We start from the raw sequence: 14,142 nt of genomic DNA, 5'->3' as shown, positions 1-14,142 counted from the left end.
TCACAATGATTTTTAGAGCATAAATATAGACAGATATTGAATATTTTTTCATACAGTTTCGTACTGTCAAAAATAGCCCACATCCCATTAACACAGTGTGCCAACAAGAAATAATAGACGGTACAGAAAATTGTAAGTTTTCAGATGTGCGTATTGATGAAAACTGACAATGAAAAACCATATAGTAGACCTACTAAAACATTTAGGTTCGGCTACTTTGGTAGTAAGAATTGTTGCCAGCTTTGGGGATATAGAAGTCTGTAAGTTAAGGGTAATGCAGATCAATTTCCCTTTTGGGGTTGTGCTTTTGAATATCTCTGTTGCTCTAAGGCTTTGATGAATTGTATATAAAAATTATAAGTGAATAAATGTACTGTGAGCATTAATGAAACCGACAAACTGCAGGGACGGACTCCTCACTGGAAATGGAAGAGAAAAGGTGCTTCAATCAAATGAAACTATGGTTTCAGAGACGTTTTCAAGTTTGAAACATCTATGACAGTATACAGGGTGAGTCACCTAACGTTACCGATGGATATATTTCGTAAACAACATCAAATACTGACGAACCGAATCCACAGACCGAACGTGAGAAGGGCTAGTGTAATTGTTTAATACAAATCATACAAAAATGCACGGAAGTATGGTTTTTAACACAAACCTATGTTTTTTAAAAATGGAACCACGTTAGCTTTGTTAGCACATCTCAACATATAAACAAATACGTAATCAGTGCCGTTTGTTGCATTGTAAAATGTTAATTACATCCGGAGATATTGTAACCTAAAGCTGACGCTTGAAACCTCCGACGTTCAGTTTCGTGTTGTAACAAACACAGGTCACGGTCGGCGAGCAGCATCTGCAGGAACATGTTTACGGTTACGACCTTGTTTACGAGTGTGGCTGTAGTGCACTGTTGTGGTTTGGCCTAGCTGTCGCAGTGTCCGCATGTAGCGCTTGCTTCCATTGTTATTCTGCATTCGTCTCTGCGCGCAGACCAACTGTAGTACACCGCGTTACCAGACGTCTGTGATTGTGTAGTGCTGTAGGAACTGTGACCATGGCGTATTCGAACTCTGAAAAGGCGGAGATGATACTCATCTATGGCGAGTTTCGACGAAATGCAGCTGAAGCCTGCAGGGTGTATGCAGAACGGTACCCGGACAGAGAGCATCCAACGTGCCTCACATTGCAAAAGATCTACCGCCAACTGTATGCAAACAGGTATGGTCGTAGCACGCAAACGGGTCCGTAAGAGGCTCGTCACAGGAGAAGCGGGTGCAGTTGGTGTGTTAGCTGCTGTTGCCATGAACCCACACATGAATACACGGGACACTGCGAGAGCCGGTGGATTGAGTCAAAGTAGTGTCATGCGCTTACTGCATCGTCACCGGTTTCACCCGTTTCATGTGTCGCTACATCAGCAATTACATGGTGATGACTTTAATCATCGAGTGCAATTATGTCAATGGGCATTAACAGAGAATGCGTTGCAGTTCTACCTGTTTACCGATGAAGCGGGTTTCACAAACCACGGGGCAGTGAATCTACGGAACATGCATTACTGGTCCGTGGACAATCCTCGCTGGCTCGGACAGGTAGAGCGACAGCGACCGTGAACTGTAAATGTACGGTGCGGAATCATTGGCGACCACCTCATTGGTCCTCACTTCATTGCAGGGGCCCAAACAACTGCAACATACATCGCGTTTCTACAGAATGATCGGCCAACGTTGCTCGAAAATGTCCCACTGGAAACGCGTCGACGTATGTGGTATCAGCATGATGGTGCACCTGCACATTCCGCAATTAACACTAGGCTGACCCTTGACAGGATGTTCGACGGGCCTTTCATAGGACATGGAGGACGCATAAATTGGCCAGCCCGTTCTCCTGATCTTACACCTCTGGACTTCTTTATGTGGGGTACGTTAAAGGAGAATGTGTACTGTGATGTGCCTACAACCACAGATGATATGAAACAACGTATTGTGGCAGCCTGTGGCGACATTACACCAGATGTACTACGGCGTGTACGACATTCATTACGCCAGAGATTGCAGTTGTGTGCAGCAAATGATGGCCACCACATTGAACATCTATTGGCCTGACATGTCGGGACACATTCTATTCCACTCCATAATTGAAAACGGAAACCACGTTTGTACGTGTACCTCACCCCTCATGGTAATGTACATGTGCGTCAGTGAAAGAGACCAATAAAAAAGGTGTTAGCATGTGGACGTAATGTGCTGTTCCAGTATCTTCTGTGCCTAAGGTCCATCACCGTTCCCTTTGGACCCCTACGTAATTCGGTGCTCTCCGATACACACGATCGAACAGCGGAGGAGTGGTACTCAAGCGTCAACTTTAGGTACAATATCTCCGGATGTAATTAACATTTTACAATGCAACAAACGGCACTGATTACGTATTTGTTTATATGTTCAGATGTGCTAACAAAACTAACGGGGTTCCATTTAAAAACACGTAGGTTTGTGTTAAAAAACATCCTTCCGTGCATTTTTTTATGGTTTGTATTAACCAATTACACTAGCCCCTCTCCTCACGTTCGGTTTGTGGAATCGATTCGTCAGAATTTTATGTGGTTTACGAAATATATCCAGCGGTAATGTTAGGTGACTCACCCTGTATATGCGGACTGAAAGCCTCAGCTCTTGCTATTCCCCCTAAACGCTAGCAACCTGCGTCAGGGTGGTATAGTGGCTAGCTCATCTGCCTAATGAGCAAGAGATCTGGGATTCGAATCTCAGTCTTGGTAGACATTTTCATTCGTCGCTTCGGTCTGCATATATACATGAAGATGATAATTTTTGTCATTACCGGTGATCACATGCTGCTCTTTTTGTACATCTTCATACAGAATACCCTGTGGTCTGTCCTATCTTCCAAGATGACGACAGCCTTGTTCAAAGGGATGCGCGCATACGTTCCTTATTTTGTGGCTATCAGACCAATCACATCTGCACTGTCCCCTCTAAATCACGCGCTCTTAATCCTACAGAAAATCTTTGATACCATTTGCAACAGTGTTTGAAACAGAGCAGCCAACATTCCCTCACTTTTGAAGGTTCCGTCCTCAATAGGCAAAAACGGAACCCATGGAGGATCGCTTTGTTGTCAGTCTATCCACCTGTCTGTCGAACAGTTAAGAACCATTTTCTCAGGAACAGATAGACGTATCAATTTCAAATTAATATTACATACTAAAGTCTACATTGCCTAGTTAATGCAACAAAATTTAGTCTTGTAAGTCTATACAATCAAATGATACAGTCATTTATGGAACATGTTTCGACACCTTGCCAGAATAGATATATACAAGAGGTAAAAGTCGTCGAAATTCTCGATTCCCGGGATGGATGAACTATCTACAAACATGATGAAGATTGAACAGAAACCTCGGTGAACGAGCCCTACTCATACTCCTCCGTATTTTGTTTTTTACCTCTACGGAATCTAATCTTCAATGAGCGGCTTCAAATCGATTTGTCCTACCTGAAGACTTCCTTACTCGCCCACGTGAGGCCATTATCGTGCCTTGAGTTGGTGTTCGAAGTTATTAGCTTGGTCACTTATGAGGGTGCCTAATTTTTGGGCTGGTATCATTATTTCCTCTAATAAAGACTAAAATAGACAAAGATGAAGGCTGTAGCAGAGGTGCCAAATTCGTTTTGTTCTGGAACTGAACGCTGTGTTTTACTTGATAGCGGCACAAGGGGAAGAAGGGGATGTCTTTCTTTAAGCACGCAGAACTAGCTGTTGTTCTTGGATGACACATTTTACCACTGTTGCTGTGAATGGATGAAGTTAAATGTCCCTATATTATGTTTCATTTGCTGCACAGTTTCGTATGTGAAGACCTTTTGGAAATAAAATTAAGCTTCGCTCCACAGCCACTGTGATGCAATCTAATTGCTCAGACAATTTGTGGTGACCGTGGAAAATCGTGTAAATTTGTAAATCGAGTCCATCGTGACTGTATTAGCGTTTTTGCACTCATCTATTTGCAATTTCAAAGAAATACGACAAAATAAATGTGACTTGATCTATGGCAGCATCCGTTTAGAAAGATTTAGGACAGTCATGAATTAGACCTCACGTACATTGTCATAAATATAAAGAGCAATGTCTCCCTCTCACTCTCACCACACACACACACACACACACACACACACACACACACACACACACAAGAACACACACATTTTCAAACTGATAGCACAACATACATGGAATATTCTGCAAAGCTGTAATGTGAGACTTAGCAGAAAACTGGAGAACTCAATTGATTATTAAATTATTAACAACTTATTAATATGTCCTGTTTATCAAAGATGTGATCAGTGAATGCAATAACATAGCTACATTCGTAAAATTTAAGACAAAATGTGTTGGTATTTCTACATGAAAGTCAATTACATTTCGTTCTTTAGCGGACACAAAGAAATTTTCGTATGATTTATTGTCGAGCCTAATGAATATTTACGCACGTAATTCCTTCATATTGCAAATTCGAGGGGATTCGTATGTGTAAAGGTAGAAAGAATTTATAGAAAAATGAGAGTGTGCCGTAAGATGTCACCGAAATTTCTTCTAGGGAACGTAATTTATGATTTCATTTAGATTGAGAAATTCAAGTTTTTATCATGTAACTCACATTATTTTTACTCTGCCTACTTAACTATATTCCAAATCGTAGTTTTTCTTCTAGTGTTTCTCGCGCATGTAACCATGTTCCTAGACTTCAGCAGCCTGTCGCTTGTTGGAATGACTTTAAATTATTAATCTATAATGGATACGAAACATTCAATGGTAAGACATTAAAATTTAGTACTTTTTGCAGTTTCCGTATTTGAGTGGTATTAATGTTTATTTGTTATACTCGGACGGGAAATCTACGAGAGTGATTGTAATTACCATTAAACTTGCATTTTGAGAGACGTACCTATAATAATAAAGCCTCATATTTATGTTTCCCCGTAAAACACACTTCAGTATGAAACACTTCGATCTATGGGAAAGACACAAAACGCACATACGTTAACAGGTTTTCCAGGATGATTGTTGACTTAAATAGTAGAGTCACTCAGTATTAGATTATTCACTAGCTCTTACTAACACTGGAAGTTCCAAAGTAGAATAAACCGCACCGAAAACATTTTAATGTATTTGCGAAGATATGGGTACCGTTAGAAAATCCGGTAGCTGTCAAATAAGTAAAACATTGCTACAAGAAGATCTGATCAAAGACAGTACGGATAGTATATTATAAAATATTAAATATCTTACTTTTTGTATATATTTACACGGTGAGCTGAAATCAGATGATTAAATTAGCTGACATGTTCATAACTGTGTGAGGAGGTATAAACTACGTTGTTGATATGAAAGCTGGCTGACAAGAAATATTTTAGGTACGCTGATACGTGAGAGAGAGAGGGAGGGAGGGAGGGAGGGAGGGAGGGAGGGAGAGAGAGCATATATGTTAGGAATACAAGTTGCTAGAATCGGTGTGAGCATTTCAGATACATCCAGAACGACGTGTAAGAATAATGTGTAACTGATGTTGGAATAAAGGCAGTGGACCAGGAAAATTAAGAACTTTTTTCTTTAATGTCAGTCAGTGATCACAAACAAATTGTCATCAGTTGCTCTATTTTGATCCACGGTAACCATCTTCAGATCACTCAAGAAAAAAAGAAAGAAAATACAACTGCTGGAAAACATACATCTTACACCTTATTTTTCTCATAATATGTTGTAGCCCGTCAGCTCTAATATCGTTTCTTCGTGATCAGGTATATACACGTACAGCGCACAACAAACGCTTCATTATAACTGTCACACGGTAACGCCTATCAACCCTGGTGTTTGTGGTTGATTACATCGTCAAGTGGTGAGTATTAAGTTTTATTCAATGTACCAAAAACACAGATTAAGCTCAGGGAGAAAGAAAGATACACATCAATAAAATATGCCTACATAGTAAGAAACTTAATAATGATTCTGTGCATTGGTCAAAACAATATAAAGATGTAAGTTAATACAAACCTCCTGCTGCAAATTTGGTTCCCTGTCTTTCTAAGATCGTGTTTAAGACGTTCAGAGCTATCTTCAGTTTTTTAAGACCCTCGGGAGTTCTCTTGTAATCAAAGAATATCGGTGCCACCTGCAAAAAGAAATGTGTCTTAACCTACATTCAAATGAATGAAACATACGAATTAAAGTGTTACTAAACTAACGATATCTTAATGTTCTTATTACGCAACGTTCACCACTCTTCGTCCAAAGTTTTCAGAATGTCAATAGTTTTCGTTTCCACCATTTTACCAGATAAATTATACACAGGAGCTTAGATGAACAATGACGGATCTAGCATGTCTATCCTCCAGTCGAAAGAGAAATTTGTGGTTCATATGTCATTTGTGAACTATATTTATTGAAGGGTTGTTGCTACACTCTATGTAGTGTCCGGTCTGTGTGGTGAGTCCTCACAAATAGTTGAAGCAACAGACTGTATTCGGGAGAAGTATTTTTCAAATCACCGACTGGTCATCCTGATTTAGATAGACCGTCACTGATCTAAATCGCAGGAGGAGGATATTGGGATGATTCCTACGGTTTCTTAGATTTTATGTCGAGTCTTGTCCATCAGGGACAATGCTTCCACCAAATCGAGCAAAAGAGAAAGTGTGTTAATTGCCTGCGTGTTTAGTCAGGTAGGGTAGGAGAGGTGATGTGCCCGTGAACTATGACCAGCAATGTCGCTTGAAACTGCGTAATCGTACGGTATTTTTGGCTTCTGATTGCACTTATTTTGTAAGTTTGTTTACGGCATTATCAGTAAACGCTGAAGATGGAAGGCTGTGATGATAAAGAGGTATTAAGATTTATAGTTGCATGTAATTATAGAAAACTAACAAGGGAATGATTCAATTCGACATGTCAAAACATTCCTTGATATTTTTTTATGTAGGAACAATGCAACAGAGGAAAGACGCTGTCCAAATTTTGGCTACTAATATGCCCTGCAATTTTTTTATGTTGAAAATTGCCAGATTCGTAGCTCGCCAGGCGGCTGGAGACGTATACACCCCTACCACAGTCGTAGCGGACTGTGCATCTGCAACATGGCAGGCGCATGTCCTTGGTTAACCGTGCATTGGTAGAAAGTTAAGACGACTCCGTGCGATCGTAATGTGTAAGGCGAATTTCAGTGTTAGTCATAATTTCTTTGTAACAATTGTCTGCAGTTACCGTTCTCTCAAATTTGCAACTTACTTAATATCCAAAATAATTATCAGTAGCTTTTGCACTAATATAAGTGTTAACATCGAAGTTAAAACTGATCAACATTCATTTTGTTTAATGCTTAATGTTAAGCAGTGTGCAAACCCAGTTTGCTTATCAAAAGCTGGCGGTGAACGCTATAACAATGTAAGAAAGACTTACACGGAGTAATAAATAGGAGCCAAAATGAAATTCGCGAAACTGTGAAAGAGAAACATCCGAAAGATTTACTTTACGGGGTGGCCACAAAGTCCCGTTACCCCAATAACCGACATAAACCCCTAAACCCGAATAAATAACATGAACACCAGTTATTTACAGGAGGTTTCTGAAGATATGAATCATGAGGAGCTGGTCGTGAGAGGCAATGCACTGTTACCGATAGAGGTCTACGAGACTGGGCTCCTCAATTTGCAACTGAGGTGAACATTGCTGATTTTAACTCTTCTTTGACCTCGTTAAACAAATTCTAGAAATCGTACAGTACGGGTAGTTGCAAAACTACGAAGTTCCCTACAAGTAAAAGTGTAGAGGACATGCCATTAATTTATAGTCAACCTGAAGACCTAGTTTCTATTATCCCCACATATGCTGTGTGTAACGACGATCAGTCAGGTTTTGTGAAAGAACTGCAGGAAAACTGCGCTTAATCATTTCCAGATAAAAAAAGACACAGTCTGCTGTGTAATCAATTAATGCTATGACACATTCATGTAAAACTATGGCAGTGATAAGTGTGAGTGGATTACTGCAGCTTTATCTGTCTTCAGGGAACTCAAGCCTTATTAGGACCATAATTAAAGTACTGCTGTTTAGTGTCAAAAATATTATAACCGACCTATCAAAGTCCGGATAAACAGGAGACAACAATTTTCAACATTTCATTCGAAACAGTTTCTACCCAGCTGCAGACATTAATTCATTGCTTTTGTTGGACTCCTTGCCTGGACATAATGATACATCTGTCTTTCAGGAGGACGACGAAAAGACAGTTGATATAATTTAGATTACACTCAGAGCAACCAGTAAAACTCTCGATGAAGAATTTTTTCGTCTATGGTAAGTATTTGTAAGGACGTTGTCGAACAATGTAATATCCGATAGCTACTGGTGATTAAATGTTTATCAGGAGAACAGTATTCTTAAATTTCACTCATCTGTGCAGTATCGGTTTGCACTGGCACAATTTACAAGTAGCTTTAAGTATGCTTGGCATGCAGTACAATAAGCTGAGCAACGACCAGAACCATCGTACTTCGACGCAATTCTGTCTAACTAAAACCAGTAATTACTGTGTACTGAAAGCATTAATTTTTCTTTTGTCAGGTGCGCCTGATGTGAGGAAAATGTTCCAAATGACACTTCGCTTTATTGTGACGACTTTGGGTAATAAATAAGGAACTATTTTATTGTTATTTAAATGGACACTATACAAAAATTATGATAAGGACTGTGCTACGGGAATGATGATGTATGTATGTATAAGATGTATGTATAAGAAATAATAAATTCAAGTCACCATTGTTGGAAATCGTCTGTAATGTAACTTCAGACACTGCCTTGATTTATTTTCCTGTGTTAATCACATTTATATGAATTACACATGCAATAGTTTAGATGTCATTACAAGCTGCCTTTTATTCAAAACATTAATGATATGCAAACATTTTTGTATGGTTCAGATGCTTCAGATTCACTTGTGTCACACCGGATATTAACACAACACGGTGCTATCCAGTCTTCTCACTGCCGTTACTGTTATGTATCTGTTCACGTAACATCTCTGTACTTCTTTGACCTCTGTTTTTCAAATGTAAACACATTCTGATTGCGTGTTTGGCAGAAAGTACCAACATCTAAAAAGAAACTATTTTATCAAAGACATAACATACAAGCACCTGTAATTAGGATGGTGACTAATATACAGTTAACTTGTAAAAAACGAAACACTTTTGCACATAAATGTGATATATGTAACGTGAACTTTGTGTATACATTTGAGAGTAAATCTAAAGAATGAATTTTGTTGTTGTATTTGGTGACAGGAAGTGTTGTTTATGGCAACACCACTGGTGGTCGGTTTTTGGTAAATTTGAAAGGCATATTTGTTGTTTACATTAGAGTTTTTAAGACCAAGAAAACTTATTCCTTTATCTACTTGATGTTATAAACTAAAATTAATGTTGTTGTGTAAGCCACTGAGTGCATTTGCAAGTTTTTCAATCTCTTCAATTGTACCATTCTACAGGATAATGTTATCATCAACATGCCTTTTATGATAGATTATACTGTCTTTAAATAAAGATTCTGACTTTAATAATTGATTTTCAACATGATTAACGTAAATATTTACAAGGATTCCTGTTGTACTGCTGCCCATTGAAAGATTATATTCTTGCTTGTAATTTTTTTAAAGGTTAAATAATTATGTGACAGGATTAATTCTAGCTGTTCAATGAGTCTGTGTATCTCAGCCTTGGATAACTGTTTGTGTTTCAATAGGTTTTTTTATTATCTGGATTGTGTCTTGAATAGGTATGTTGGTGTAAAGGTTTACTATGCACTCTGAGTCAGATCTGGCACCCTGTGGTACTGATACATCTTTGATGTCTTCCATAAGATTGTAGCTGTTTTCAATTGAGAAATTCTTTTCACAAGTGAAACTACTTTGTCAAAGACATAACATGAAAGCATGAATAATTAGCATGGTGACTAACATACAGTTACAATATAAAAAACGAATTATTTTTGTTAAAAATCTGATAAATGTAACGTGAAAATGTTATATATACAACAGTTTTGTGTAGTAAACTGTAATACTTTGCCACATATGTAGCTTACCCACTTCCAGATGTTTCATTTGTGTTTATTTAGTCATCACATCATTTGTTTTTGATTTAAACAGTGATTTCCAGCACTGAATATGGAGACATATAACTGAATGTAAACCACCTGAAGATGGGTGCAATCCTGAAACCTGGTGTATGTTAAACAAAATCACCTTCTATTGTTACTGGTAGTGGTTATTATTCTACACTCTACCAAAGAACAGTCACAGAGTTCAACTCAATCCAGTAGCTTAAGGGGCCCATTCAGTCAGCCAAAACTGCGAAGTTAAACTGTGAAACTATGTGGTTAAAATCTGAAATCAAATCATTATATATATCGAAAGAAACTCTTAACCAGCAATTGCTCAAATTCCACTTGCCAATAAGTAACTCTTTGACTCCCATGGAATTCATGTAGATATAAGATAAAATCAGTCACCAAGTTAGCAAAGAAGAACTAGTTGTGTCAACTAGACATAATCAGAAATTACTTACTCTCAATTCTAACATAAGACAACAATTACAATCTCCTCTCATACCAAAACAAACATTTTATGACAGGGTGATAAACACCACCACCATCACATTTGACAAAAATGTAAAGTGGGTTACTTGAGAAAGGCCTAAAACAAATATCCTATCACTGTTCAATAATAACAACATCAAGAATTTAATTGTCTGCTCTGATGTGGCAAGTGACTCAGTAGAAATGAAAAGAAATGAACAAATTATTATTGCGCTCAAAATTAAGGTTATAATACACAAAAACCTACAAAATTAAAAAAAACACTTTTACGCAAATACTCTCTTCCAACTGGTCAGGAATATAAATAGAAAACCATCTGGGAACAAAGCTGTCATAGTGAAATCTGACAAGGGGAACTCAGCCACTGTAATCTATGAACCTGAATACCTCAACAAAAACTTGTAATTTTTTCATAAATATAACATGGTGAGATACAGAGTGAACCCAAGAGCAGATTTCAAGATCGGTTCAGGAGACAACGGAAATCTTCTGATTTTTTGTTATCTGACTCTGATGCCTTAAAAGTCCTTGTCACTAATCCATCTGCACGAAAGCTACATGTACAACTAAAGATTCACAAGTCCTATACATTCTATATGTAACTAATGCAACAAAAAAAAATGGCTCTGAGCACTATGGGACTCAACTGCTGTGGTCATTAGTCCCCTAGAACTTAGAACTACTTAAACCTAACTAACCTAAGGACATCACACACATCCATGCCCGAGGCAGGATTCGAACCTGCGACCGTTGCAGTCGCACGGTTCCGGACTGCGCGCCTAGAACCGCGAGACCACCGCGGCCGGCAACTAATGCAACAGTCCAGTATATTGTATAAGCAGAAATCTACAGGCATCCTCAGCAATTTTTATATATCTGAAAAGAATTTCTCAGTGGAAAATAGTTAAACCTTATAGAAAATATCAAAGATAAACCACTACCACAGGGTGCCAAATCTGATTTAGTGGACGTGGTAAAACTCTGCACCAACATAGCTGTTCATGATACTATGCATATATTTAAAAACAACTAATTAAATCACACTAATCATATCACAAAATTATTTCATTTTTAACAACACAATTTAAGAGCAAGGAGATTGTCTTGCTATGGGCAGCAGATTAGCAAGAATCCCTGCAGATATTTACATTAATCATGTAGAAAATTAATTCTTAAAGTCAGACTCTTCAAGTAAAAGATATTTTGATGATTTTATTGGCTTCTTCATTGTTACAACTGAAGAGATTGAAAAATTTGCCAACGCTCTTAGTAGCATGCCAAACATTAACTATCCTGTAGAATATCAAGTAGATTAAGGAATAAATTTTCTTGATCTTACATTTTCTAATATAAACAACAAACAAATCTTTCAAAATTTATCAGAACCCATCACCAGTGATGTTACCATAGGCAACTGCTCCTATCACCAAATACGACAAATAATGGCATTTTTCAGATCTACATTCAATTGTGTACACAAAGTCCCACTCAGTTCTCTTGATGAACAAAAAGAAATTAATATTACCAAAGTAATTGCACACAGAAATGGATACTACCCAGGTGTAATTGATAAACTTCACAACAAAATGAAAAACAGTACACCACACCTAAATCAGAGTCACATCAACAAACACACACACTTGTCTGCATGCCATTTATAGGATAATTTCGTACAAAGTAACTAGCCTTTCTCATCACAATTGTATTCAAATATCCTTGAGTACTGACAATAAGCTACAACAGCACACCATTCACTGTAACAGGACAAACAGGCAGCCTCACAGATAATCACATATTGACATACTTTTATTTTACAATTGCCCACATTCTACACAGGCCAGACAGGAAGGAGTTTCACTGAAAGATACTGGGAATACATGGATGTCTTCTGGCTCAATAATTCTGATAAATCCACTTTTGCAATACATCTAAAAGAATGTGACCACTCGGCAACAGACATTAAAGACAACCTATAGATAGTATACATTGTCAGTAAGGATCTTGAAGATCTCGAAATTTAGGTCTATGGGTCTGGTTTACAACACCTAATGCTCAGTGTATGAACGGAGTTTTAAAGAAAATCATTTGTACACATCTGTAATGATATATTTTAAAAAACAAGAACCTTAACGCATGGCTCCCTCACAACTAGCAAGTTTCACAGTTATGTGTCTGTACATGCAACATCTTTGTATTACTTCGAATTAAGCTGATTGAAGATAACCTCTGTTTTGCAAATAACCACATTGTGAGTGCTTGTGTCTGAAGTTACCAACATCTGAAGTGAAACTACTTTACCAAAGACATAATATGGAAGCACCAACAATTATCATGGTTACTAACATACAGTTAACGTAAAAAAAGCAATATTTCTGTACAAAAAGGTGATAAATGTAACGCGAAAATGATATGGATACACCAGCTTTATCTAAGTACTATAATAGTTTGCAACACTTCCACTTAGCCCTTTCCAAATGTTTCATTTGTTTCTATTTAGTCATAATCACACTCTTTGTTTTTTACAGTGATCTCCTAGACATGGGAACATCTAACTGAACGTAAACCACCTGTAACTAGGCACAGGTGGTCGTATATTAAATAAAATCAGCTTCTGTTGTGACTAGGAGCTATTATTATTCAACGCTCTAAAACCTATGTTATTCCACATCACTTCACAGTGGCTCAGTTCGATCAATGAAATTACATGAATGGATGAGACCGTGTGCTGCGTTTACCGTAGTGACGTCTACCTTACTTCCTTGGGGTATAAGCGGAGCAACTGACATCTCGCGGTGGAACCGATGAACTAGGGAAGTCAGCACATTTCCTATTGTACTCGCAACGCTTTCTCTCTACCAACGTCGACACCAACGGAACATTGTTGCCTTAACTTTTCTGATATGCATGTCTCCTTCAATAAACTATCATAGGTAGGGACTTAAGTTTTTATAGCTAAATGTCGCAAATTGCACAATGTGTGTGGCTGCCAACTGTCTGGGATGCGATGTAAACGTTACATTGTGCTGCCGACTGATTTTTTAAATATGCTTTTAGCAGTTCAGTTACACGTTCCGGAAATCCATTACTGTTGCCTAAAAAGTGTGTGTAGTTTAAGAGTCAACTTATACGGTAGCAGTGTATCGTGCTGACACACTTTAAGTTATACTGTGGATAAACCTGATAACAGATATTATGTGTTGCTTGAGGCTTTCGTGACAGACTGATTTTAGAAATGGTTCTCGAGGTACTCGTTGGATGCCGTTCTGAAATCCCTACAATTTTTCAAAGGCGCAAGTGACCAACATCTTCAGGTGCGACGAATAAACTGCTGAGTTATGACTGAAGTATTCTATTAATGTCAGTCTAAGTAGTAAACGTGTGGGCATGAAGGCGCCAAATTCGATAACCAGTAGTGAAAATTTCCGGATCGATAGTGGCAAGGTAAGGTACACCACACATCAGACGATGAACGAA

The 14,142-nt window shown here is 38.1% G+C and overlaps 1 protein-coding gene across 2 annotated transcripts in view; it reads right to left on the bottom strand.

The window, feature by feature from the left end:
- LOC126320466 (glutathione S-transferase 1) overlaps positions 1-14,142 on the bottom strand; it is a 61,759-nt gene that overhangs the window by 8,491 nt on the left and 39,126 nt on the right. For both annotated transcript variants that reach the window (XM_049993967.1, XM_049993975.1), the window contains exon 5: positions 6,076-6,193. In XM_049993967.1, the coding sequence (XP_049849924.1) occupies positions 6,076-6,193 (118 nt within the window). The remainder of the gene's footprint in view (positions 1-6,075; positions 6,194-14,142) is intronic.

The sequence above is a fragment of the Schistocerca gregaria genome, chromosome 2 (assembly GCF_023897955.1).
Source record: "Schistocerca gregaria isolate iqSchGreg1 chromosome 2, iqSchGreg1.2, whole genome shotgun sequence".
NCBI classification, from domain to species: domain Eukaryota; kingdom Metazoa; phylum Arthropoda; class Insecta; order Orthoptera; family Acrididae; genus Schistocerca; species Schistocerca gregaria.
This window is presented reverse-complemented; position numbering and strand designations above follow the sequence as displayed.